Source organism: Siphateles boraxobius, unplaced genomic scaffold, assembly GCF_051911475.1.
Source record: "Siphateles boraxobius isolate OS27281-9 unplaced genomic scaffold, OSU_SipBor_1 61, whole genome shotgun sequence".
Taxonomy (NCBI): Eukaryota; Metazoa; Chordata; class Actinopteri; order Cypriniformes; family Leuciscidae; genus Siphateles; species Siphateles boraxobius.
This window is the reverse complement of record NW_027509188.1, coordinates 9,890,815-9,918,697: the sequence shown is the minus strand read 5'-3', so window position 1 is coordinate 9,918,697 and position 27,883 is coordinate 9,890,815. Positions and strand designations below refer to the sequence as shown.

General features: G+C 38.5%; 2 protein-coding genes across 4 annotated transcripts in view; both read left to right on the top strand.

Moving 5' to 3' along the window:
- LOC143718332 (uncharacterized) overlaps window positions 1–27,883 on the top strand; it is a 249,635-nt gene that overhangs the window by 204,867 nt on the left and 16,885 nt on the right. The window contains exons 1-2 of one of the 3 annotated variants that reach the window (XM_077209399.1): window positions 21,044–21,103; window positions 23,079–23,227. The exons of the other annotated variants lie outside the window; for them this stretch is intronic. Coding sequence (XP_077065514.1) covers window positions 23,143–23,227 — 85 coding nt within the window. The 5' untranslated portion in view covers window positions 21,044–21,103; window positions 23,079–23,142. Of the gene's footprint in view, window positions 1–21,043; window positions 21,104–23,078; window positions 23,228–27,883 lie in introns of those variants that run through there. 3 annotated transcript variants of the gene reach the window in all.
- Window positions 1,273–18,951, top strand: LOC143718333 (uncharacterized). The gene is made up of 3 exons (XM_077209407.1): window positions 1,273–1,342; window positions 3,286–3,415; window positions 12,455–18,951. The coding sequence occupies exons 2-3, from the start codon at window positions 3,319–3,321 to the stop codon at window positions 13,627–13,629; spliced, it is 1,272 nt and encodes a 423-aa protein (XP_077065522.1). The 5' UTR covers window positions 1,273–1,342; window positions 3,286–3,318; the 3' UTR covers window positions 13,630–18,951.

Below are 27,883 nucleotides of genomic sequence, written 5' to 3'. Positions count from 1 at the left end.
CTGAAATATAGCAATTGTAAGTTGCTTTGGATAAAAGGGTCGGCAAAATGAATAAATGTAAGTGTAAATCTTATTATCTCCAAGAAGCAAGCCCAAGTGTCTCACTGAGGGTATGCAGAATATGCATTTTGTAGCAAGGTGTCTCAGTATATATGTTTTTTTTTCCTCATGTGAACTACTCCAAAAACCTGCTCATGTAAATACTGTATATTAATGTGTTGGGATTTATTAATAGTCCTAGAACTAGAGTGGTTGTTGATGAAAACTGTTTTTGACATGTGACACACCTGTTAGACTTCCTCATTTTTGGATGTGTGGGAAGGAGTAGAAGTAAGGTGTCCAGTTTTTCTCTAGTTGAATTGTAAAAAATAATATATATAATACATGTAACATTTACGTAATGTTTGTTTATGTAAGATTATTTTAAACATGCCCATATCGCTAATTGTATTTGATAAATTACACGTACAGTATAAATTGGGGTGAATGAACTGTTAATGTAGGTGCTAATGAATAGAGAAAATGTTCCCCTCTTGTGTGTCTGACCTGTTGTTACAGGTATGTTAGCCTGGATGTGAGGATGTATTATTAATTCATTTGTTAAAAGAGTGTTCCCCTTGTGTGTCTGACCCAGTCATTGGTCTGACCTGCACTGTTAATGTTACAGGAATAAATGGTTGCTGAGTAAACCTGCCAAGTCTTTTTTCTACAAGGACAGTTTACATCTATAGTTGACTTGACCGCTACAGTGGCATAACAGATTAACAGCAGAGTATATCATTGTACTTTTTGAATTTTCTTTTATTCTGTGTTTATACTATCATATTTGGAAAGGTGGTCCTCTGAATGTTTTTAAACAGTCATTGGTGGGCCATGAGTTGCAAAAGGTTGAGAACCCCTGATTTAGATGAAATGATTTAAACTATTTTAATTTAAGTTTTCAAATCAGACAGTCACTGTAATCCTTTACAGGCCCTTTTATTTAATTCAATTTAATCAAATAAGCTTGAAATTTGATTTAATTTTTTGACATTATATTCTAGGGAACAGCTAGGATGGAATAAAATGGATTGTGATAATGGTTCAGTTTTAGTTAATATATTAAACCACACATTTCATTTTGATCTACACATTTTGAATGAGTTTGGAATATTTTAACAATCTTTCCAATCTTTTTATCTCTTGCTTTTATCCTTGATTGGAAAAATCACAAATGATCTGACAGATGCCTTTATTTTTCTCAATTTTTTTAAGCGTGTGAACAGGACTTTTATTTTGGTGTGTTAGTATTACGTCATAAGGGTGCGCCGCGCTCCTGCATCTGTGATTATTCTAAAGAGAGGTTTGTGTTTTTAATCTTTTAAAGTGTTTAAACCAATACTCGTTCGTACAATTATATAGAGAACTTGTAAGTGAATTGATTATTTTGGAATGTAACATTGGAATTTACATAATAGCATTAATGAACATTGTTTTGTATGAGCAAAGTGGATAAATAACAGAAAAGCTGCGTCTCAGAGTCGAGACAATATTTTTCCATAACTTTAGCACATAAGTTACATTCTATATCGATACTTCAAATGCACTAGTTTGGGAACACTTTTTGTCGAGAAAAGCGGCTTTACCACATATAAATGTGGTGGTCACATGACAGAATTAGCCTACATGTGTTCGTGTGTTTGTTCCCGTTAAAGCTCCGTTTTTTTCAGTTTAAATGTGCATTAATAATCTATTATATTTATATTATTAAATTGTATCTAAAATACATTCATACTGTTGGTATTTGTTAAGAATAAGATGTGTATTATCCTAACATCTTAAACGTCATTTATCCTTATTTTTTTAAATTTGTCTATCGTTTTTTTCTTGATTAGGCAACACATGGAAATTATTGCAATTAAAATGTGTGAAGTTGCTTTGAGTGACAACATGGATATTTGAGTTATCTCAAATGAATGGTATGTTACATGTTTGAAGGTAATGAGGAGCCATCAATGATCCTGCTTGTAATTAAATCCTTATTGTAACAAATGTTATACAATTACAAGGACTTTTTCATAAGGCCAAGTCAGTTAGAATCAAGAGCTTAAAATTATGGACCTTCTTGATTTTACTGAATTGTTTTTCCCCAATTTGTAAAGTGTTCTGCTAATAATGACATATATTAGGGAAAACCTGGCTTTCAGATATTGTAAGAGATGACAGGAAGTTAACATGTTCAGTATGCGAACATTTTAATTAAAGACAATTTGAAAAAAATAGGATGTTAAAACATATGCAAAAAATAAACAAATAAACCAGGGAGCATGCCCTGTGACCCTGTTAAACAGCTCACACTTTAACTTTAATTTTTTGTTATTGACGTTTTAATTGGGCTACTTGTCCAGTCGGGCAAATAAATTTCTCTTTCTCTGCCCCTTCAAAAGATCCACCTGTCCTGGACAAGCGTTAATGTCGAGTCCTGCATTGCGTTCTCAACCTAGTCAAACCACGACTGGTTTGACTGCATGTTCAAACTGTTAAAGATTGTTGCAATATACAAGGACCGAACATTTTACTGCCAATCTTTTTGTAGACCGTAATGAGCTGTTCCACTTCACCGTCGTCTTCTGATATTCCCCAACATTATATAAATAGTAGGCTAAGTATTAGCCTAATTTCAATCGTCTCATCTCTCTCTACACTTTACAAATATTTGGAATGCAAAAGAAACTATATAATTTGCAATATGCAAAATGATGTATGGCTCAAAGGCAGGTTTTTTTTAGCAATGCAACAACTTATGCAACAGACCAACTGGATGGAAACAGGCTGGAGACAGCAAAAACATTATATTTGCGCATATTTATTTGGTCAATAACAAAACAGTGTAAAAACTAATTGGGAACACGGCTAACTGATGTAACAATGGAGAAACAGAGCTTTACAAACCTGAGTCATTTAAAATAAATGCTTCGCAAAATGATTCAGTGATTCAAATTGCTCGAATCACAGCCCGCTGACGACTCCTGGTCAAAACAGTGTGAATGCAACAAGAACAACAAACATGAATGATGACAACTTTTACTTTGATTATTTGTGTATTGTATTACATGTAATGTACAAAATTTAATAATATAAAGAATAACTAAACAAATTGTTTGTATATTTTATGTTCTTAATTTGTAGTGCTAGTGTTGAGTGTTTTTAGTCTAATCAGGTCATTTAAGTCCATTAACTCTCTCTCTGAGTCTCTTACCACAGAGATTTAGTTTATATTTATTTTTCTTCCTTATATTTTGAAAGGACTGAGCGACTGAGATCCATGTGACACTATTGATGCTAAAGATGGCGTTTATTAAAGAGGAGAATGAAGACGTGATGATTATTGAAGAAACATTCGGAGTGAAACATGAAGAAACTGAGGAACAAACAGGTTGGTTTCATTCTCAAAGCTGACCTCAGTCATTTGATCCTTATTAAATGTCCAGCTCTACAGAAATGAATTATATTTTTGAAGAATCACTAGGAGCAAATTTGCATTCTGTTCCATAACATGTTGAGTGAAATCTTATGTAGTATAGTATTATGTAAATAGTCTTTCTATGGTCCCCATCTCCACTGAGTTTGATGTATTGACATGCAAATGAAAGGGTTATAGTTCACCCAAAAATGAAAATTCTGTTATTAATCTCCTTCCAAACCCGTAAGACTTTTGTTCATCTTCAGAACACAAATGAAGATGTTTTAAATGAAATCTGAGAGCTTTGTCCCTCCATTGACAGCTACGCAACTACTACTTTGACGCTTCAAAAATTTCATAAAGAGATTGTAAAACGAATCCATATGAATTGAGCTGAAGAACAGACAATAAACATGATATGTTGAACAGATTGAATTTAGTCTTTTGTTCACATAGTATAGGCTAAACATTCATCCACTCACACATCAGTTGTGGTAAACTGTAGCTTAAGCATGTTCGCTTGACGTGCGAGAGCCAATGGGGTTCATTCTCGGGTTACGCAACACGTTTAACATCGTTATATACATCTTATACACAATTCACGCGCTATTTTGCTAAATATACCAGATTTTTCATATCAACAGAAAAATATGCCTGGATAACCTGGCTTCGCTTGAGACTCCCCTGCTTCACAGCATAGTTAATGGTATGCTAAAGGCCACCGGCCCGCTGTGACCTGATTGGTTACAACATATTTGTGATGTAGAGAACACTGGTGATATCAAACTTATTTTTTTCACTGCAGTATTAAGGAGAAAATACTCAGCAATGGTTTTGACTTTTTAATATGCTTTAAGACAAACCATGTGCAAATTTATAACACCACATCAGCCTTATTCGGATGGGATTAATTTCACAAGGGTAGATGGAGTAATGTAATTTTACCACAGGACGTCTGTAATATTAATGGCCAATTCGCACGGGATAAGAAATCTCAGTGAAACTAGCAGAAGTGGGAGAGTAACTCGAATTACACACCGCCGTCACCCTCCTGTCGTCATGTGCGTATTGCGTTGCTTACTGATATCACGTGCGCAAACACATATAATCTATATTTATATAAAACTGGTAGGTCTGGTCGAACAATGTATTAATTAAATTCAGATTGGATTATGTTGGTAATAGGCACTTACCTAAAGCTAAAAGAAGTGTTGTGCTTCTAAAAAGTGTGTTTTTGATCTGAATGGTGTGTGTGAAAAACACTAGAGGTTTGCCACAGACTTGTCCCTGCGTCTCTAGACCGCAACTGAATGCTTTTTCAAGTGTCTCCATACTTGAAAAAACGCGGAAAACTACTTTTAAACAGGAAATGACTGAATATTTACGTACATATCTACAGCGGGTCTGTTCGCACTGGATTAGTATTACCTAAGGTAATTTTTACGGACCTTTTTATTGAAGGTAAAAGTCGCCGTAATCTTTACTGACTTTTTCGTTGTCCGTAATGATTACTGAGATGCACATTTGGACGGGAGACTAAAATCACTGAGAAGCTCTGGTAATAATTACTTTAATTAACCACCTCTCCATGTAAAACTAGTCCTGTTCGAATAGGGCTATAGATATATAAACATTTAAAAGCTTGATTTTCATGACAGGGTGTTTTCAAGGTGGTTTTCCCAGATTTCAGATTTTTTCCACACAAATGACATTTTTGGGAATGAGTCCAATGTAGTATGTGTGCATGGGTAAACTTCCGGAAGCAAAAACCATCCAGTTCTGATTTATTACAGGTCGACCGACGCATCGGCGTTCTTATAGTCTATTGCGATGTATAATCAGAGTGAAATGGCTTTTGGAACAATAACTATTGGCAGACCCGTCAGGAACTGATTTAATGGTTGTGGTTTGCGGCACAGTTCAAGACTGTTTAGCATGGAAGGAGATACAGTTGTCTCATATCATCCAGCACTGCCCGCAGAGGCTCGTTTGGTGCTCACACGGAATGCCAGTAGGAGACAAGATATCAGGGTCCACGTGCAATGCGCTGTGTAAAAGTGATTAGGGTTGTGCCGATAGACGTTAGTATCGACGATATATCAAGACGATAATTGGCTTGTTTTCCCATTTAATGTGTTAAATTATTATTATTATTGTAAGGCTAGTATTAATACAAAATTATTATTAGTTTTTAGCATTCAAGGCAACCAACCAGTACAGCAGTACAATAATCTAGCCTTGAGGTCCTTGAACTAACTTTTCCGCATTTTGTCGTTGAAAGCATATGTCGTAGTTTAGATATGTTTAAGATGTAAGAATGCGGTTTTGCCGATGGCTTTCAAATTAAAGATTGGTATCAAAGAGCACACCCAGGTTCCTAACTGATGATGAAGACTTGACCGAACATCCATCAATTGTTAGACAGCATTCTAGTTCAGCGTTTCCTAACCAGGGTGCCGTCTGGCGAGAGCAGGGGTGCCGTGTAAAAAATTGCTAAAATGTGTAAATTTTCTTTTTTCTTTTTGTGATCTCTGTTTTGTCACACCGAGCCCTTTGGTGCGGCCGCCAAAGCATACAAAGAGCTGTTCTGACTGTCTGAATGAGGCAGAACGCTCCAAATTAACTCTGATAGCCCTGACGGGACAGAGTAAATTCGCGTCTCATTCGTCTTTTGGTGAGGAAAGAACTGCTAGTGAAATAACCTGCACTCTGAATGGAGAGAAAGAGCACTTTAGGAACATAACCATGCCTTGGCTTAAGGAAGACTCTGGAGTTGTTAGGCCCATACTCAAGGCAGGAGCCGACTAAAAGCAGCTCTTTTAAATCGCCCACTCTCTTGACTCAGGGGAACGCCAGTATGAGAGCGGTTTTGAGCAATAGATGCTTCAGGTCTGCAGACCGCAGCGGCTTGAATGGGGCACCTTTCAGTGCTTCCAGGACCGTGGAGAGGTCTTAGATAGGCACAGAAGGAGGTCGCGGAGAGTTCAGCCTCCTTGCCCCTTTAAGGAAGCGTACAACGAGGTCGTTTGTTCCTAGCGATTGGCCGGACTCAAGAGCGTGAGAAGCTGTTATGGCCGCCACAAACACTTTGAGTGTGGAGGGGGTGTGACCCGCGTCCAAAAGCCCTTGTTAGAAGGCGAGTATACTCTATACTTTGCACGCATGGGGTCCAGGCTCCCTGCAGCCCACCAGCCAGAAAATACCAGCCATTTCTGAGCGTAGAGGCGTCTAGTTGACAGCGCTCTTGCCTCAGTGATCGTTTTCAGCACCCTTTCCAGGAGACACCCGGTTAACCGTTGAGGGGCCATAAGTCGGGACGGGGATGGCAGATTATTCGGTTTGCCTGCGTGAGGAGGTCTCTCCTCAGCGGAACCGGCCATCGGGCTGTTTCCAGCAGCTGTGCCAGCTCTGAGAACCAAAACTGGGTCTTCCAGAGAGGTGCTATTAGCAGCACTGAACACCTGCTCTCCCTGATCCGTTCGATGACCTGTGGTAACATCGTGACTGGAGGAAATGCATACAGCGGGCGGCTCGGCCAATCGTGGTCAAGCGCAACCCTGCTCTTTGAGAAATATTTTCGGCAATGAGAGTTGTCTTCTGAGGTGAAGAGGTCGACCTCTGCCTCGCTGAAGATGCTCCATATTAGCATATTAGCTCCAAGATGCACCATATGGTGCATATCCGCACCCTGGTTCAGAATGCCTGGCACGTACGCCGCCCTTAGGGGAGCGCAGGTTGTGCTGAGCCCATAAAATTAGGTTCTTGGCTATGGTGTGTAGGTTGCTTTTATATAGGACACCACTGCCATGTCCAGGACGTGCTGGCCTTTTAAGTACGGAAGAAAGGCTTTTAGCGATAAAGCGACTGCTCTTATCTCTAGACAGTTTATATGAAGGCGCCTCTCCGGGCTTGACCATAGGCCAGATAATTGGCCTGCCCTCGTATAGGGCCTCCCAACCTAGGTTGGAGGCATCAGTCTAGATCACTTTTCTCCTCGTAACCACACCCATACTCACTCCTGACCGATACCAGACGACTGCTTTCCAGGGCTCTGACACAGCTGTGGTTTGCTCTGATTTGTAAGTGACCAGATCGCCATGCGTGAGTTGGTACACAGGGTTTTAGCCAGCGCTGGAGAGGAGGCATGTGCAGTAGCCCGAGCTGGAGTACTGATGATTCTGAAGCCATAAGACCCTACATCCTCTAAAATCTCTTGAGGCGCGCACACGCCTGTTCTGAAAGATGCCGCCAGGCGCTGAATAGTGAGCGCGTGCTCTGATGTGAGGCACGCTTTCATTTGTATAGAGTCCAAAGGAACATTGCCTCCCAGCCATTCTGTATGGCTGAGGAGCCAGGATCTGTGAGGTATCTATTGTTCCTCTGATTGGGCAATAATCAGCCAATCGTAGAGGTAGTTTAACACTCGCACTCCCCGCTGTCTTAGGGGGGTAAGTGCTACGTCCATGCACTTCGCTGAAACCAAAACAAACATGACAAACATGCAACAAGGCTTGGATGGATGTGACGCTTTGGCCTTCCATCCTGTAGCGGTTGGCGGGCAGAGGTGTGATGGTCTCCGCCATAGAGAGGGCCTCAGTGCGAGGCATTTGAAACAACGCTTCGGAATTTGCTCTTTTGGAAAAAGTGTGACGTAGTGGCGAACACACTAATGCTTTAAAAGGATATAGCGGTGGATGGAACAGCGGGCTAAAGGCGGCGTCCAGTGAAAACCAGGAAGCCGGCGTCCTCAGAAACTGCAACACAGGTGGCTTGTCCCGCTGAAGGCTTTACGACGCCGGCGAAGGCTTTTTGCCAGACATCAGTGAAGTGGAGAGTTCGCTGAAGGAGACAAAATCTGACTACCTTTGACTGAATCGGCCAATATAGAGGCTTAGGCCATGCCCATTCTGGCGGGATATGACACCCATTCTGGCGGGATATGACGCGCCAGGGCGCGAAGCAGCCTGACTGGTTCTTGCGTCTGAGCCACCTCGCCATAGGTTCGTGCAGTTACAGCTGCACTGCGTTTTAAAAATTTGACTTCAATATTCTCAAGAAAAGGAGTTTTCCCATAGCGTGAGCTAGCCTTACGCAATACGAGAGACCTCTCGAAAGGGAACTAATGCCATGCTTCCTAATGATATCTTCTAAGGGTAGCATGTACAGAGTGAACAGCAGCGTTCCTAGTACTGAGCCTTGTGGTACACCATACTGAACTTGTGATCGATAAGGCATCTCTTAATTTACTGCTACAAACTGATAATGGTCAGATAGGTATGATGCCATGCCATGCCAATTTAATTCCACTAATGCCAACATATTATTATTATTATTATTATTATTGTTATTATTATTAATAATAATAATAAAATCTATTCAAAAGAATGTTGTGGTCTATATTATCAAATGCAGCAATAAGATCCAGTAACACTAATAGAGAAATACAACCACGATCGGATGATAAGAGCAAATCATTTGTAACTCTGAGAGCTGTCTCAGTAGTGTGATATGGTCTAAATCCTGACTGGTAGTCCTCCCAGATACCTTTTTTTTGTAAAAAGAAATAAAGTTGTGAGGAGATCGCCTTTTCTTAGCGGCTTACGTTAACGGCCCATTGAAGCGGTCACGAGTGAATGTATCTATGTATATTATATCTATGGTTTCTACAAGCGGAAACCGACGATAGCGCGGATATTACATCATTGATATGCAACAATGACAAGGGACGAGCCATTATTTAAAACTGGAATTTCTCTGGATTTACAAATCCTTGGGAACCAATGGGATAAAGTACACAACTGCATGAAATATATCACACTGTGGAAGTGGTTTTTGAAAATTGTATTACAAAAATCTTACATATTGTACCTTTAAGAAGAGGATCTATGACATCTGGAAGCATCTTTTCCAGTAGCTTAGTTGGTATAGGGTCTAACATGCATGTTGTTGATTTTGATGATTTATCGAGAAATCCAGTGTGAAAACCAGGAAGCCGGCGTCCTCAGAAACTGCAAGACAGGTGGCTTGTCCCGCTGAAGGCTTTACGACGCCGGCGAAGGCTTTTTGCCAGACATCAGTGAAGTGGAGAGTTCGCTGAAGGAGACAAAATCTGACTACCTTTGACTGAATGGGCCAATATAGAGGCTTAGGCCATGCCCATTCTGGCGGGATATGACACCCATTCTGGCAGGATATGACGCCCATTCTGGCGGGATATGACGCGCCAGGGCGCGAAGCAGCCTGACTGGTTCTTGCGTCTGAGCCACCTCGCCATAGGTTCGTGCAGTTACAGCTGCACTGCGTTTTAAAAATTTGACTTCAATATTCTCAAGAAAAGGAGTTGTCCCGTAGCGTGAGCTAGCCTTACGCAATACGAGAGACCTCTCGAAAGGGAACTAATGCCATGCTTCCTAATGATATCTTCTAAGGGTAGCATGTACAGAGTGAACAGCAGCGTTCCTAGTACTGAGCCTTGTGGTACACCATACTGAACTTGTGATAGATAAGGCATCTCTTAATTTACTGCTACAAACTGATAACGGTCAAATAGGTATGATTTGAACCATGCCAATTTAATTCCACTAATGCCAACATATTATTATTATTATTATTATTATTGTTATTATTAATAATAATAATAATAATAAAATCTATTCAAAAGAATGTTGTGGTCTATATTATCAAATGCAGCAATAAGATCCAGTAACACCAATAGAGAAATACAACCACGATCGGATGATAAGAGCAAATCATTTGTAACTCTGAGAGCTGTCTCAGTAGTGTGATATGGTCTAAATCCTGACTGGTAGTCCTCCCAGATACCTTTTTTTTTGTAAAAGGAAATAAAGTTGTGAGGAGATCGCCTTTTCTTAGCGGCTTACGTTAACGGCCCATTGAAGCGGTCACGAGTGAATGTATCTATGTATATTATATCTATGGTTTCTACAAGCGGAAACCGACGATAGCGCGGATATTACATCATTGATATGCAACAATGACAAGGGACGAGCCATTATTTAAAACTGGAATTTCTCTGGATTTACAAATCCTTGGGAACTAGTGGGATAAAGTACACAACTGCATGAAATATATCACACTGTGGAAGTGGTTTTTGAAAATTGTATTACAAAAATCTTACATATTGTACCTTTAAGAAGAGGATCTATGACCTCTGGAAGCATCTTTTTCAGTAGCTTAGTTGGTATAGGGTCTAACATGCATGTTGTTGATTTTGATGATTTATCGAGATGATTTAGACAATTCTTCCTCTCCTATAGCAATGAATGAATGGAAATTTTCCTCAGGGACACTACAATGCACTGTCTGATGCGATACTGTAGTAGACTGTTGCATGGTTATAATTTTCTCTCTAATATTATCAATCTTGCAAGTAAAGAAGGTCATAAAGTCATTACTGCTGTGCTGTTGGGAAACGTCTGAATCTTAAGCTTTATTTTAAATGAATTTAAGTTAATTTAGCCACTGTATCAATTACCTAGGGTTCTGTTTGTTTTCTAAGAAAATCAGAAAATAAGCAGACCTAGCAGTTTTTAAGGCCTTTAGGTATGCAATAATGCTTTCCATGAAATGCGAAAAACCTCTAGTTTTGTTTTCTTCCTGCTGTGTTCGATCTGTCTGTGTTTTCACATTTATACGGTAAGTGACGCTATGATATCTTTGAAAATAGCACTGAATCTCCTGATCAAAACATATGCGATGATGCAGAAACAAGCGATATCATATTTAATCATATGCATATGTAAAATAATATTAAAAACTACCTGGCCAAAGCGACCGGCGTTCACTGACACGTCACGGAGCAATATGGGTTTTTGCCCCCACCACTTTTTGAAACATCAGGCGGCACGGATGCAATACAAATAAACCACTGGTTGATGATGTGTGTCCGGTTGCTCGAGTTTTCTGTTTTCCTACTATACGTTGGTTAAGAATGAAATGCCTAGAATTTATTCACACCTCTACTATTGAATCCAACGTATCACCAGCGCTCGGATTCACTTCCATGGTGCTGTCAAATACGACTTGCAGTCCGTGAGGTAAACTAAACTCTATTGGCTATTTGAAAAGGAGGAGGAGCCATTCAATATGTCCCGCCTTAGCTGCCCGTTTCAGTGGAAATTACCTCAACACTTTAGTGGACCTTTATACAGTACATAAATCAAAACTAATGTTACTGAATGAATGGTGACAAGCTATAAGCCTGTGAACCTTTGTGGGTGTGAATGGACTCAGTCTACTCCATTCTATTGTTTTAATCATAGTTCTGAATATGATCCTCCAGACGTAGTCTTTGACAAAAGTATGATTTTCTCAGCTTTTTGCTCAAAGTTGCTTTTTTATGAAACTTACCCACATTCCAGTGTTGATAAAAAAAATTATTGAAGCTAGAATCAACTTTTTTTTTTTTTTTAAAGCAAAGTCTGTTCTTTCTTTAACAGTACATGCCTTTAGATTAACCATCTTATGTTCAGAGTTTTGGTCCAATAATTAATTCTTCTGTTTTGGCAGAATTTAATTGAAGAAAAGTAATAGTTATCCCTTCTTTTGTGTAATTTATACACTCTGCTATCTTGGAGAATTAAGAAGTTTTGTCAGGTTGTGAGGAAATACAAAACTGAGTATCACTGGCATAACAAATAATAATAATATCTCTCCGGGTAAGCAGGTAGAAAAGCAGAGGACCTAGTACTGAGCCCTGTGGTACTCCATAATTTATTTTATAATATATTAGACATATATGGCAAATTTGAAATGGGTCTATATCTTCTCCTGGGCAAGTTTGTTTTTGTTTTTTGATAACAGTTTGAACATTTAAAGTTAAGAGCTAACAATATTGTGAAGAGGTTTTGAGATTGGATGTAACACCTATCTTAGTAGCTTAGTGCATATAGTATCTAACATACATGTTGCTTTGATTCTGTTGATTTTGATGCGTGTTGCTTTGTACCATTAAACTGGGCTTAATTTGTATTTTCTCTTTTTTTGCCTTAGACCTGATGGGACTGAAAGAGGAGAGTCAAGAACTGAATGAAATAGAAGTGAAAGACCAGTGTGACAAACAGAATGATCTTATTACTAAAGAAAAGTCATTTAGTTGCTCACAGACTGAAAATATTTCACGAAAAAGAGCAAATGGAAGTTATTTCACCTGCCAGCAGTGTGGAAAAAGTTTCAATAGAAAAGGACATCTTAAAGTCCACATGAGAATTCACACTGGAGAGAAGCCTCACACCTGCCAACAGTCTGGGATAAGTTTCACTCAAGAAGTAATCCTTAACAGGCACGTTAGAATTCACACTGGTGAGAAGCCTTTTACATGCCAACAGTGTGGAAATGGTTTCAGTAGGGAAGGAAGCCTCAAAAGCCACATGAGAATTCACACCGGAGAGAAGCCTTACATATGCCCTCAATGTGGGAAATGTTTCACTCAAAAAGGACACCTTGAAAGCCACAAGAGAAGTCACACCGGAGTGAAGCCTTACACCTGCAAACTGTGTGGAAATTGTTTTATTCAAAAAGGAAACCTCAAAAGCCACATGAGAATTCACACCGGAGAGAAGCCGTTCACCTGCAAACTGTGTGAAAATAGTTTCAATCGAAAAGCAAGCCTTAAAAGCCACATGAGAATTCACACTGGAGAGCAGCCTTTCACGTGCCCTCAATGTGGAAAGAGTTTTACACATAAACCAACTTTTAATAACCATGTGAGAATTCACACCGGAGAGAAGCCTTTCTCCTGCAAACTGTGTGGAAAGGGTTTCGTTCGAAAAGCAGGTCTTAAAAACCATGTGAGGACTCATACTGGAGAACAGCCTTTCACATGCCCTCAGTGTGGGAGGGGTTTTACATATAAAACAACCTTTAATGCCCACATGAGAATTCATACTGGAGAGCAGCCTTACACCTGCCCTAAATGTGGAAGGAGTTTTAGACAAAAACCAACCTTAAATGCCCACATGAGAATTCATACTGGAGAGCAGCCTTACACCTGCCCTAAATGTGGAAGGAGTTTTAGACAAAAAACAACTTTCAATAACCACATGAGAGTTCACACCGGAGAGAAGCCTTTCTCCTGCAAACTGTGTGGAAAGTGTTTCATTCAAAAATCAAGCCTTAAAAACCATGTGAGGACTCATACTGGAGAGAAGCCTTTCCCATGTGATTAGTGTGGAAAGACTTTTTGCACGTAAAGTAAACCTTGATTTCACATTTTTGATCAGTGTAATAAAAAAATGAGACCCCATTTTTGTGGGAAGTGTTTAAATATGCACTAGAAAATTTAGGCTACACTCATGCCGCAACTGAAGTTATAGGGATCGTAGTTGATCCATGATATGACGGGCCAGCTGCTCCCCGGATTGGAACGCATTGTGATTTGTGGATTAATTGCAAAGTTTGACTATCATAGAGTGAGTGTTTATCATTTGCATGTACTTTGCAGTCCTGTCAGTTTTAAGCATCAAGCGCAAAAACACTGGAACTCACACGCAGTTTTCTGGTTTCCAGAACCACTAAACAAGAGAGTTCTTCTTAGGGAATGTTGGTTTTTTTTATTTAAGGGGCTACCAGAGTAGTTTTGAGATCTATAGTCAAAAGAGACTTGACCCTTCGCTTGCAATAAATTTTTCTATGACCCTCCAAAATGATTGTGAAAAAAGGCACGACCCTCCCCGATAATTTGATTACTTCTGTTCTGGTTTGCGCTTGGCAAAGATGTTCAGATATCTCTATGCCTAGTAGACCTACACCAAACGTTCATTAGAAAGGGTCCTGTACAGGGCTGTACAGTGCGACATATACGACATCTACGAAAAAACTGGTCTGTGCGATGAATGAATGTAGTCTACCACTGTAGCACGCTTGCGATACAGTTTTGTAAACTCCGTTACTTGTGTTTGTTTTCAGACATGATAACAGTCGTTTTATACTTGTGCTTATGCGATATCACGATTTTTGATCGTGGATGATTTAATGTTTCCACAATCTGCTTTTGAAGAAATATGATAGTATCGCTACAGCGCACATTCTATCAGCTGCAGTTCTGGCGCCTCAAGCTTGGTTTATACTCGCCGTGTCCGCACAAGCGCGAAGGTGCGCAAATGCCCATTCCGTTTGGCTCCGCATCCGAAGATGCACGACTTCGAGCCGAATCTGGCCGTGCATATACGTCTCATCACACCAGCACCCAGTTTGTGTGTCTAGTAGTTGCTTAAATTTACAAAATGAGCCTACAATAGCAGACATAAGCCCTTTTAATTATGGTCCATGTTTTATAAAAAATGTTTTCAAAACTAAATGAAAATGTTTTAGTGAAATTAGAAAATATGTAAGTTATCGTTAATTTAGTTGTATAGGCTATGTTCTCAGATTCATTTATTTTGTTCTAATGTAACAAGTAGCCTAATAATCTCAAGGTTTACTGCTTTACACGATTCTTTTATAGTGTGGTTTTGGTGAAGTGTACTAAAATAAACATTCACCTGTGTAACTTACCTTACTTGCTAGAGGGCAATTACTCCGAGTCGCCTCCTGTCGATTCAAAGAATTGTACAACGGCGAGCGCGTCAAGTATAACGCCTTGTCCATTTGGGAGGCTTGCGCTGCGGAGCCAAGCGAAAGTATAAACAAGGCTTAAGTCCCAACACTGTAAAACTTGACGTACATTCACATCACATCTTAATGCAGCGGTAGAGTTACACTTACAGGACACTGCACTTACAAAAGTTAATTATTTGCTTGTACTTTAAAGCTTTGCCGGGTAAACATTTCATTGGCCCTCTGTTCTGACATGATGCACTTTTTCTGAGCGCGTACGTACGAAGCGCGCGCGCACTGTCAAAACAGCGCCAAACTGGACTTTATCTTTCACGTCTGATTTTTGTTGGGTCAGACCCATCTGCTAGCGATGGGGGGCGGAGACTGAGAGAGTTGGACAATTATGCACCAAATAAGCCACTTTGAAATGTTGCTGTTTTCATGAATACAAAAGTTGGGTAACCCTCCCCCTCGCCTAAAAAAAGTTTGATGACCCTCCCCTCAACAAAGAATAAAAAGACACGACCCTCCCCTTTTCCTCCGGTGGTCCATTCCATAAATACCGAATGGTCCCTTAATATGAGAATGGTCAAAATTAGCTTTTCTGTCTTAAAATTTGACAAAGCATTTAAACTTTAAACAAGATTATTTAAGAAAACAAAAACTGAAATCAAGACCATGCAGATTAATACAGCCAATGATTATTTATTAAATATTTCAAATTAAAGTTTGTCTTGTAACACTGTAGAGATCAAAGGAGAAACATTACTTGCTCCTTCTCATAACAGTGATTGCATAAACTTCTGTAAAGTTCTTTAAACAGTGTGTGGTGTTCACAAAACAAATGCTTTGGATCAGAGATGGGTAACTTCGTTCCTGCAGAGTTCAACCCTGATCAAACCACAAGCTTTCGAGTAACATTTGATTAGCTGGTTCAGGTGTGTTTGATTAGGGTTGGAGCTAAACTCTGCAGGACAGTTGCCCTCCAGGACCGACGTTGCCCGTCCCTGCTTTAGATAAACCATCATGTGATCTGAAATGACTGGAGAAAACACAATATTTAATATCTGCAGTAAAAGCAGCAATAAGCTCCAGTGTTCATTTCCTACTTCAACCAGATCTTCAAAAAAGTTGAGGTTTCTAATGAGGCAAAATGTCTAAATGGCATTGAGACTCAACCCATTCCCGGCTTGTTTAAAGATAACCATTGCTGGTCAGTGTTTACATTCAACATAACTGTAGTTCAATGAATAAATTCTATTCACAGTCTACAAGGACTTAATTCTTCTGTCTGACAGATCCCCAAAAAGCAATACAATTTCAGACTGTCCTTCTCCCTCTAATATGTCAAGCATTAGATCTACTCCATAATGGACTACTTGCACTGAGCCTCATAACGTACTTTCGTTTTGAAATAATACGACTTACTTATTTCCAAAGACCGGAGAAGAGATGTGCTGATGATTAATGTTTACAGGCCTTCCTTTTTCTGAACACGGCCTTGAGGTGATGGTATTGAGTAGGGATTTGAGACCGATCTAGGGGTTCCTGGGACTCGAGAATGGGATCAGGGGAAATCTGGGCCAAGCACGTAGTTTGACAGGTGGAAGCCAAACTGAGGACTACGCCAATGGACCAGTCAAAAGTGTGGATTATGCTGGAGGAGCCACGGTTGACAGAGGAAAACAGGGAACTCTGGAGACTTTATTAGGTGAAAGCTCATTCTCTCCTGGTGCTGGTAAGTGCAGAAACAAAGAAGAGAGGTGAGGTGGGATATTTTCCCAGGAGCTAACAGTCTTCCATCCAAGGCTATCACTGTAAGGAAGGCAGGAAGGGAATTAGTAGGGATCTGAAGACTTTTGGCCAGGCAAATATCCATGAAGTTCCCGGCTGCGCCAGAATCAATCAAGGCCTGGAGTTGGTATTTTTGGTCTACCCAAGTGAGTGTGATAGGAATGAACAACCCAGAGTTAGAAGGTGAAGCAGTGCGTTACTACCTTTTCAGTCCTTCCATGCCTGTGCGGGACTAGGCGTTTCCTGAGAGCTTGGGGCAGGCGGAGCGAACATGCCCATACAATCCACAATATATGCAACGCCGCTCTCTCATGCGACGATCTCGTTCGGAAGGAGAAAGTCAAGTCGTACCTAACTGCATGGGTTCTGGAGAATCTTGAGGCACTGGTAGCATTTGAACAGGAGCTGGGCTGGCAGACAGTGTGGAAACAGACGGGCGGTGCATGTTTCTCTCCCTCAGGTGATTACCCAGCCAGATTGCTTGATCAAAAAGAGTCTTGAGATCACGGACAGGTTCTCTGGTAGCCAGATCATCCTTTATCACCTCACGGATAGTCCGTTCAGGAAACACACCATGAGGGTCTAGTCGTTCCCGCTGCAACTGTCTGGCATATTCAGCGCCTTTGCCATTATTTTGTCAGAAGGTGAGAAGTCTCTTAGAAGCTTGCCGGCCACTGAGAAGGAGGTCAAGGACTCGTTTGAACTCCTCTTCTGCAAGCGGTACAGAAGTAGTAGCTGGAGTGGAGGGCAGCCGGTCAAAGATCTGACGGGTAGAAGTCATGAGATCGGTCAGCACCTGTGAGTGTTTAGCCATCAGCTCCTGTGTTTAGTTCCTGCAGAGCTAGAGCTGTATCGTGGCGTTGGACTGTGGTCATACGCTGAGCAACTGTGGCCGAGAGTCTCTGGGTTCATTGTCAAGTCAGGTCACCTTTATTTATTTAGCTCTTTTTACAATACAGATTGTTTCAAAGCAGCTTTACAGAGATAACAGGAAAATAATGCAACAAAGTTTGTTTCCAGAACAAAATATCGTCATAGTCCAGCTTAAGTAAGTGATGTTTCAGTTTTGTTGGAATAAAGTTATTAATTTAGTTGATTTATAGACGCTCTGGAGAAAACCGTGATGTCATCGTCCAGCTCAGTTCAGTACTCATATAATGGTTTCAGATGATGCAGGCAAATCAGTAATATTGTTGAATATTAAATTAAATGTGGCTTGGTTATTCTGTCAGAACCTGGACTCGAACTCAGGGTCTCTGGGACAAAAGTCTTACTTTCTGCCACTGAGCCACAGGAAGGGATTGAACCCAATAGTCAGACGCTGTCTTAGATTAATCAAAAAAGTTTATGAAAAGAAAAAGGCTACAACAAAAAAACAACTTTCTTAAAGGCAATCACAAAAACAGAAGAATATCCAGACCAAAAAGGATACAAAAATTAAGGAGAAAAGGAGAAACAATAATCGCCAAAACAAAAATTCAGGGAAAAGATTCCTAAAACAGCAAAGAAATAAACTCAGGAAGATAATCTAGTGATGGGACGGTTGATAATGGGGCTCTGATGCTCCGACGTAGTTTTCATAGCACTATTGTATCACACACTGTACCTTTGCCTGTATCGAAATGACAATACCCAATGATTGATGACGTTTGAAGCTTCGAACGTTCATGCAGTATCGGATGGTCGGAACAGCTGGTTTGAAAGAATTGTCTCTTCGTGACCCCACCTGCAAAAGAAGTGAAAAGATTATCAAGGAGATTTATTCAAACGATTTAACACTATGCTTCCCTATAACATAAATTGTAAATAAAAAAATAAAAAAACAGAACACCCAAAATATGTTTTTATCTCAGAAATACAATATGTTAAAAAAGGAACATCCAATTTTTGACCAGGCTTAGAGTGAATATAAATGTGTGTCATCTGCATAAAAGTGATAAGCCCAAGTGATCTTAGAAGCAATCCGAGTGGAAATATGTAAATGCTAAAAAGTAAGGGGCCTAAAATTGAACCTTGAGGAACACCACTCATACAGACAAACTGTTGACGATCAGAGAGGTAAGATCTAAACCAGGTTAAAACAGTCTCAGAAACACCAAAGACAGTTTCCAGACGGTTGAGTAAAAGATTGTGATTGACAGTATCAAAAGCGGCACTAAGATCAAGAAGGATAAGAATAGAAAGAGAACCAGAATCTGAGGCTATTAACAGATCATTTGAGACATGAAATGGCATCGATGTATCTTACATTCTAATGTAGCGTGCGCCAGTATTCAGAAACACATCTCATCTGAAATGAGATATACATTGTGGTAACACTTTGTTTTACGGTGTCCGTGATACAGAGTAATTAATTAATTGCTTAGAAGTAGACATTGTAATAACATGTAACAAAATGTAATTAACATGTAACTAAGTTATGGAACAGCCTGTACTTACAGATTGTAATTACACTCATGTATTAGGCAGCTACTGTTACACATATCTAACAGGCCGAGTCGGTTACATACGTGTTACCGACTTGGTACAATGTAACAAGTACTTAAATATGTTACTAAGGTAAAAAGCCTGCAGTTACACATGTTCATTTTGTACCTTCTAAAATAAAGTGTATCAAGGTTGTACTTAATTTGCTCTGGTCTTCGTCAACAACACGCGCTTGCACCCCCTGCTGGTGAGATCGACTAACAGCAGATGGAGATTATGATCGGTAATCTACTGCTTTTCCTGCAGTCCCTGGATGTCAACGTTGAATTTACTGTCGAATTTGAACCACTGAATTTGTGGAAGCGAATTTGCAAAGCAAAATAAAATGGACCGAAAACCACTTGTTGAATATTATAGGTTGTATTTTTAATCAGTTTGAATATTTTGGAAGTGAAATATGAAAGGTGAATATGGATTATTGAAATTTTACTAATGAAAATGTGTTTGAAATGTTTATAATTGAAATATTCACAGCTTAAATATTCAACCATGCAAAATTTTAGCCCATAAAAATGCAAGCCCTAAAAATACAATGCATTAAAATACAAGCAGGGTTAATGCAATGCATATTTTTTTTCAAGTAGTACAATTCAACAGGCTTTTTGTTTCAAAAACATTTGGCATTATTTTACTTCCATACAGAGTTGTATTGCGTGCTTACAGAGAGAGTACAAGGGCAGTAATGGACAACATGTCTCAAATTAACTGAAACGACCCTTTCAAGTGCATCAATACAATTCCCATCCCATCTCCAGAACGAGGCTTCTCTCTTGTATGAGTTAGATGTGCACATCAAGCAGCGCCTCTCTTAACATACAGACAATTTCAACACTGCTGTTTCTATGCCTTGTTGGACCATCATTGTGCAAATTTATTAACTTTTCACTCGGCACAGAATAAATGTTGGATGTCAGTGGTGTTTAATAATTATCATATTTTCAGCTACATATATTTTTTTAAATTCTATTTTAAAGCTATAACAGAAGAATAATAAACCGTTCAGAAACTTGTGAATGTTTTTTTGTGTGTGTGTGTGTGTGTGTGTGTGTGTGTGTGTGTGTGTGTGTGTGCAAAAATACAGAAATGATATGTTTATGAAATACAACTATGTATACTATTTACAAAATGTATTAATAATATGTCTAATGTCATCAGAATACACACAAAAAGTGCCAAGAAGAGTTAACAATGCATTATATTAGTAGGGTCAGAATCAAAGTATTAAAAAATAATGTAATGTAAATGATGGTCTTGTAGTTGCGCCATCACCATTTAGTGACGTCATCATATGTTCTGGGAAAACGAAAGTTGTAAAGTCAGTCACAGCGCCTTTTAATTACTTATTTTGATCCGGAATTCATTCATTTACAAATTAAGCACTGGTGATGGTCTGATATACCTCTGATATACTGTATACCTCAAGAGTTACAGTGTTTCTAGTAAACTGGTTATTGTATCTTCTATCTAGAAACTGAACTCCATTCACTCTTAATAAGTGTAGATGACGAGTAACAACTTAATATTAATATAAAGAAGTTTCTTATAATTTGAATAAGATGTATATATTGTTATTCAGTTTTAGTTAATAAATTAAACCACACATTTAATTGTTTAATGAGTTTTTAATATAAAATATTTAAACATTCTTTTCAATATTATATAATATGAAGACTTGATTAAAATACGAAGATACCTTATAGATACAGATGTTTTCTGCATCCTTATTTCTATTTTTTTTAAGCATGTGAACAGGACTTTTATTTTGGTGTGTTGATGTCATAAGGCTGCGCCGCGCTCCCTCATCTGTGATTCTGCTGAGGAGAGGTTTGTGTTATCATTTATCATGTTATCATTTAAAGTGTTTATACCAGTTCAAGCTGTTCGCCCAGTTATATAGAGGACTGTGAATTAAGTTTATTATTAAGGAATGTAACACTGTTGGCTAATGTATATAATAGCATTAATGAACATAGTGTTTTTATGAGTAAAGCGCATGAGTAACAGAAAAGCTGCGTCTCATTTTGCTCCCTTATTGTCAGTTTACCGCAAATAAATGTGTTGTCACATGACAGAATTAGCCTACATGTGTTCGTGGTGTTTCTCCCGTTAAAGCTCATTTTATCTGTAGTTCAAAGGCGCATTAATAATCAATTATATTCATGTTATTAAATTCTCTTATTGATGGTATGTTAAGAATAAGATGTGTTCTACTTCAGTCATCCTTATTTGTGTAATTTTGCCTATTATTTTTTTTCTTGATTAGGCTACACATCTTAATTTAAAGTTAAAAAGTGAAGTTGTATTTAAAGTGACAACATGTATAGGCCTATGCAAGTTAAATCTGGGAAAGTTATCCTAACTAAAATTTAAGTTGTGAGCCATTTACAGTTTATAAATTTTGAATATGTAGTTGTTTCTCACTTTTTAAAAAATAATAGGCCTATTACTCAGCATTAACATGCTCGACATTAAGCATTGTCGTGTAAATCGGTTATTCATTGTCATTGTCTGGAAAAATAGGATTTTTTGTGGTGTAATTGTTATAATATTCTCATCAGTGTTTGATCGTAAGCTTTGACATTTGATCAATAAATTCAATTATTATAATAAGACACTTTTAGGCTGTTACCAATCAAATTAAAATTATTCACACAGAAAAATGACAACTTCATTACATATAATGTTATGGGATTGTTTTAAATATTTCGAATATACAAATAAGAAATGTTGGAGAAAAATTATAATTTTAAACATGAAACTAAACCCTCTAAATCCCTCCTTTTCCGAGAGCCTGCTCTGCTCTGATTGGACAGAAGCTCCAGCTCATTAACATAACTGAACGTCAGCTCTTTCCGGAGGCTTCCTCAGTCCTCAGTGATCGTACACGTCGTACAAGCGAGTTTGATGATGAAACATTGTAAAACAAGTCTTGCACCATCCTTTAACTTTACTCAAAATAGTAAGAACGACAGACAATCTGCATTACACAGTTTTAGGTAATAGTGTCTCACAGCTGATTAGCAGAAGTATTTCATTTAAGACAGTAAAAACTTGAATAATTCTCTGGTTGTGATTCTGAGGAGCAAGCTGGTCCAAATAAATTGAGTACTGACCCATCTTTCTAGAGCAAGCGTTTCGCAAATCATGCGTTGAACTCTGAGATTTGAGAAGCAGAAGCAGTTGTCAGTAAAATTAAATGTTTGTGGGCGGGTTGAGTTGTTTGTGGACGGAGAGAGTCAGTCAGAGTGAGAGTTAAAGGATTAGTTCACCTCAAAATGAAAATTTCCTAATAATTTACTCACCCCAATGCCATCCAAGATATCCATGTCTTTCTTTCCTCAGTGGAAGAGAAATTAAGTTTTTTGAGGAAAACATTTCTGGATTTTTCTTATTAAAGAGGGACTTATCTTGCGAAATGATAGGTCATTAAAAAAAAATCAATAAATGTATATATATATATTTTTTTTAAATCACCTATCATTTCGCGAGATAAGACCCTCCTCCTCAGCTGGGATTGTGCACAGTCCGTTAAAGCACTTCAAAGACCTTTAAAACTGCATTGATTTGGACTTCAAAACGCTGGTTGCCATTGAAGTCCATTATTCGAAGAAAAATCCAGATATTTTTTTCCTCAAACTTATTTTCTCTTCCACTGAGGAAAGAAAGACATGGATATCTTGGATGGCATTGAGGTGAACTAATCCTTTAATGGACTTATATGACCAGACTGACTCTCAGTGCACTGAACTAGAGCTGAGATTTAGTTTGTATTTTTTTTTTCTTTCTGTTAATTATACAGGACAGTGTCCAAACAGAAACACTCCCAGTGAAGCGACTGAGATCCATGTGACACTATTATAAAGATGGCGTTTATTAAAGAGGAGAATGAAGACGTGAAGATTGAAGAAACATTCAGAGTGAAACATGAAGAAACTGAGGAACAAACAGGTCAGTTTCATTCTCACAGCTGAACTCAGTCATTTCCTTATTTACATGTCCTGCTCTACAGAAATTAATGATATTTTTGAAGAATCATTCCATAACATGTTGAATGAAATCTTATGTATTATAGAAATAGTCTTTCTATGGTTCCCATCTCCAAATTCTGTCATTATTATTATTATTATTCACCCTCATCTCATTCCAAACCTGAAAGACTTTATTCATCATCAGTAAATTAAGAAAGTTGGTTTGTTGAGGTAGATTCAATGCATGTGGTTGTGTAACCCATTAATGCGTTAACCCATTTTATCTGAGTAAAGTCATAAAAGGCTTAAGCTTAAACTGACCAACACAGCTGATTTTTTTTCCCCTTACGCCAATTTCTCCCGGTGTATTAAAACATTAACCCGCGTTCTTTGGGCGTATTGAAGTGCACATCTTTAACGTCGTGAGAGAGTATAATATGCGCCCGTAAATCTCCTGTATGTTGAAATGCAGTTTTTAATGCTTTATTCAACATCACAACAGACACAATAAATGGAATACTCCGAGTCAGATACACGAATCGTTAGGCTATGTTTCCGGGAAATAACCTGATTTATTAATAAACATACATCCATTAGTGACAGAATGGAGAAAAAAGCCTTGGGATAAATCAGCCTCAGTCGGGGGGCCAGTTCTCCTCTGGCCAACGAACGAACAGTGTATGATTATGATTCAGGCAGCATTATAGGTCAGAGGTCAGATTGGAACAATCAGAATATTATCCAGTTCATCTGTTTGAAGACTGGAGTCATCACGCCGGTATGGAGACAAGTACGAGGATCAGTGTTGATGGCTGTTGTGTCGATGAGGCCTACTGTGAGGCTAACACAGTAACCGAAAATTTCAATCTTAACCGTTCTATTTCATCAGAAACGATCTTAAAACAGGGCTTTAAGTGTAAAATACCGAACTTGTCCTTTAATAAAGCATTCTTTAGTGGCAGAAGTGATAGGTCTAACATATTTGTTACACAAGAGTCGTCTTTGCAACCATGGCTAAATGGAGTATACAAAAGACTAGATAATGATCTAGTCATCGCTCTGCTGCAGAATTTCAACGGCATCAACATTGAGTCCATGCGATAATATTAGATCCAAAGTATGATTATGACATGAGTAGGTCCTGACACGTGTTGTCTAACTCCAATATAGTTCACAATGTCTCTAAATGCCAATCCAAATGTGTCTTTTTCGTTATCTATAGCTATATTAAAATCACCAACGATTAGGACTAATCGTTAGCCAGTACTAACTCTAAAAGAAAACCAGCAAATTATTTGATAAAGTCTTTGATTTTCCTAGCACAAATGTCAAGCCCGCTTTATCATTTAGCCCTACACTAAATAGTGTTACACTAAGCACCAACACTTCAAAAGAATTATATTTGAAACTAGACTCGCACAGTTTCATTTAATAACGAAAAATATTTTCATAAATTTTCCTTGGTTGTATATTTAAGCGGTGAATATTTACAATGTATTTCGTGGATTTCAATATTCAGATTTCAATAATCCCCATTATTATTAATAACCCCATTGATGGAAATTTCCGTAATTTGTGAGAAAACGCGCTTTCGGAACGCTTCGCATTGACGGAATTTTCCGGCTTTCCGTGTTTTCACTGTTATTCGGTTCAGATATATTTGGTCCAATAATTAATAATTCTGTTTTGGCAGAATTTAGGTAAAGGAAATTCCTAGTTATCCCTTCTTTTGTTTAATTTATACACTCTACTATCTTGGAGAGTTAAGAAGTTTTGTCAGATTGTGAGGAAATGCAAAACTGGCATAACAGTAAAATAATATCTCTCAGGGGAAGCAGGGAGAAAAGCAGAGGACCTAGTACTGTGCCCTCTGGTACTCCATAATTGTATTTTTATAATATGTTATATATTTTAGACATAAATGGCAAATTTGAAATAAGTCTATAATTATCTTCTCCTGGGCAAGTTTTTTTTTGTTTTTTGATAACCGACAGTTTGAAAATTTTTAGTTAAGAGCTAACAATATTGTGAAGAACCCACCAGGAACCATCTTTGGAAAACCGTCTTGACCAGTCGAACCACGAACGCCGTGCTACGTGAGCTGAACTGTGACTACCGACCAGGACGTAGCATACTTTACGGTATTTTTACGGGTTGTGTGTGAACGCACTCTCTGATTCCGGAAAAACACTGGCACTGTGAACGCACCAAAATCAAACGAACTATGGAACTGACGAATCGTATAAATTATATAATAATAATAAAAAATAAATTCGTAATAATAAATTTAATAATACCTAATAAATTCGTTTTTTTTTATTACCTGTACGTTTGATTTCACGTTCCTTGCAGCTAATTCATTACGATGACATAAAATAGTGTAATGTAATTCTATATTAGCTTGTCACTGATATGTGACACCTTGTCAAATGATTTGGTGGGTTAATGCTGCGCAGTTTTACACGTTTAAAAGAATCGTACTAAAATTACATTTGAACAAACCCATAAAAAACGTTACTGAAGTACAAACAAAGTGCAATATGTATGTTTTATGTATGTATTAGGGGTGTCACGATTCTACAAATCCTCGATTCGATTAAATTTTCCATTCGATTCTCGATTTTTTCATTTACTTTTTTTTAAAGCCGAAACCGGCCAATCAGGATGCTCTCTGTCTTACAATGCCACAGTTGCAGACCTGCCAACCTGTACGCATTTTGCGTAGAGGATTCGCATTTTGACCTCAAAGTACGCTAGTACGATATGTCACTCTAAACTACGTAAAAACCTTGTGACGCGCCTCTCTGTACACGCGCAGTCCTCAAATCAAACAACAGCATAAGAAGAAGAGTTCGACCAATCATAGCGCTGGGTTCATTCCCCAAATAACAAGCGGGGATGATTGACAGATGCGTAAATCGGCAGCAATAAAGAATCCCCCTCGATCCTCTTTCACTCCCGCGGGCGGCGGCCCGCCGTATGACTGATTTCATAGGCGAGGACAGTAGCTACAGTAGTCACAGTACTTCTCACTCCTGAAGGTAAGCGGGCTGGGGTGGACGTGGAAAGTTGAAATATTGTATTGAGTTAACTTAATCCTCTGGGCTCAGGATTCGATGATCACACGGGAGTGATCGCAATCGCATGGATTATCTTAAAATACTCATGGTCACTCAGATAAGAGGAAAAAATAATTCATACATGCAAATTATAAAATGCTTAAGTAATGCTAAACAATAAATCTAAATAAAATTAAAATCGCTGTGGTTTAGTGATTATGAAAGTTTGTGATTTGTGGATTGATAAGCGCGAGTCTGGAGAAACAGGCGTTTATTTATTCATTCTCCGTGTTGAGAAACGTAGTCTGCATGTGTTACGTTATTGTGTTAATAATAACTAAAGTACCCAATTATGTTACAGATTTATTTTGTATGAAAACTAGCGTTAGTTAGGCTACTTATGGATACCGTTGTAGGCTATCAGTGCTGCGCGAGCTCTCTCACAAACACTGACGCGCGTACATACACACACAGAGAGAAGATAATTGTAAAATGAAAATTGACGGGCATAGTTTAAATTTTGTTTCGTCAAAATGTCAGAAAGCATTTTGTATTATCCATCCTTGTTTTCAAAATTCGTTAAATGACGGACATTTTACTGTTAACACAGCCCTCATTATATGTCTCATTATATGTCTCATTATATTATACTTGATATTATTTTTAGAATAAGTGATTCGTTTTGCTATTACTGGACTCCTGTCTATTCATTTTCAACTATTTTCTATAAATATGTTTGTTTTGGCTAACGTTTATTCAGCTAATGCGTGTCCTGTTTAAAATGTGCAATGTTCAAATGTAAAGACAGCACGTCTCAAATAAAAGCCATTTTTTCTGAGATTTAGTGTCATATTTGGATATTGGGATAATAAATTAAGTACTACCCTATCTTAAATGTTTTCTAGGGGTTTCTTAATTTTAGACTATTGACCAGCACACATTATATACAATGCAATATTAATCATGAATAAAAAATGGTTTTGAGCAGTATTGAAACTTTGGACTTTAACTGTATATTGCAGTGCAGTGCAAGTGAAATTATGGATTTGGGTCGAATTCAAAACTAGAATTATGAAGATTGGCATGTGTTTGTGTGTGTCAACAACCCCACCCCCCGCCCCAATGGTACTCAAAAAATAATTTCAAGTTTGTCAGATCTGCAGTTGTCACAAGTTTTGAGGGAGTGTGCAATTGGCATGCTGACTGCAGGAATGTCCACCAGAGCTGTTGCCCGTTAATTGAATGTTCATTTCGCTACCATAAGCCGTCTCCAAAGGTGTTTCAGAGAATTTGGCAGTACATCCAACCGGCCTCACAACCGCAGACCACGTGTAACCACACCAGCCCAGGACCTCCACATCCAGCATCTTCACCTCCAAGATCATCTGAGACCAGCCACCAGTGCAGCTGCTGCAACAATCGGTTTGCATAACCAAAGAATTTCTGCACAAACTGTCAGAAACCGTCTCAGGGAAGCTCATCTGCATCTGGCACTTTGGAGAGATGTTCTCTTCACGGATGAATCCCGGTTTTCACTGTACAGAGCAGATGGCAGACAGCGTGTATGGCGTTGTGTG

What these genes read in the sequence shown, in the direction of transcription:
- LOC143718333 (XM_077209407.1), top strand. Translation starts at nt 3,319, where the DNA reads ATGCTAAAGATGGCGTTTATTAAAGAGGAGAATGAAGACGTGATGATT. An exon ending in AGAAACTGAGGAACAAACAG is followed by an intron (nt 3,416 to 12,454) that starts GTTGGTTTCATT and finishes TTTTTGCCTTAG; the next exon opens with ACCTGATGGGACTGAAAGAG.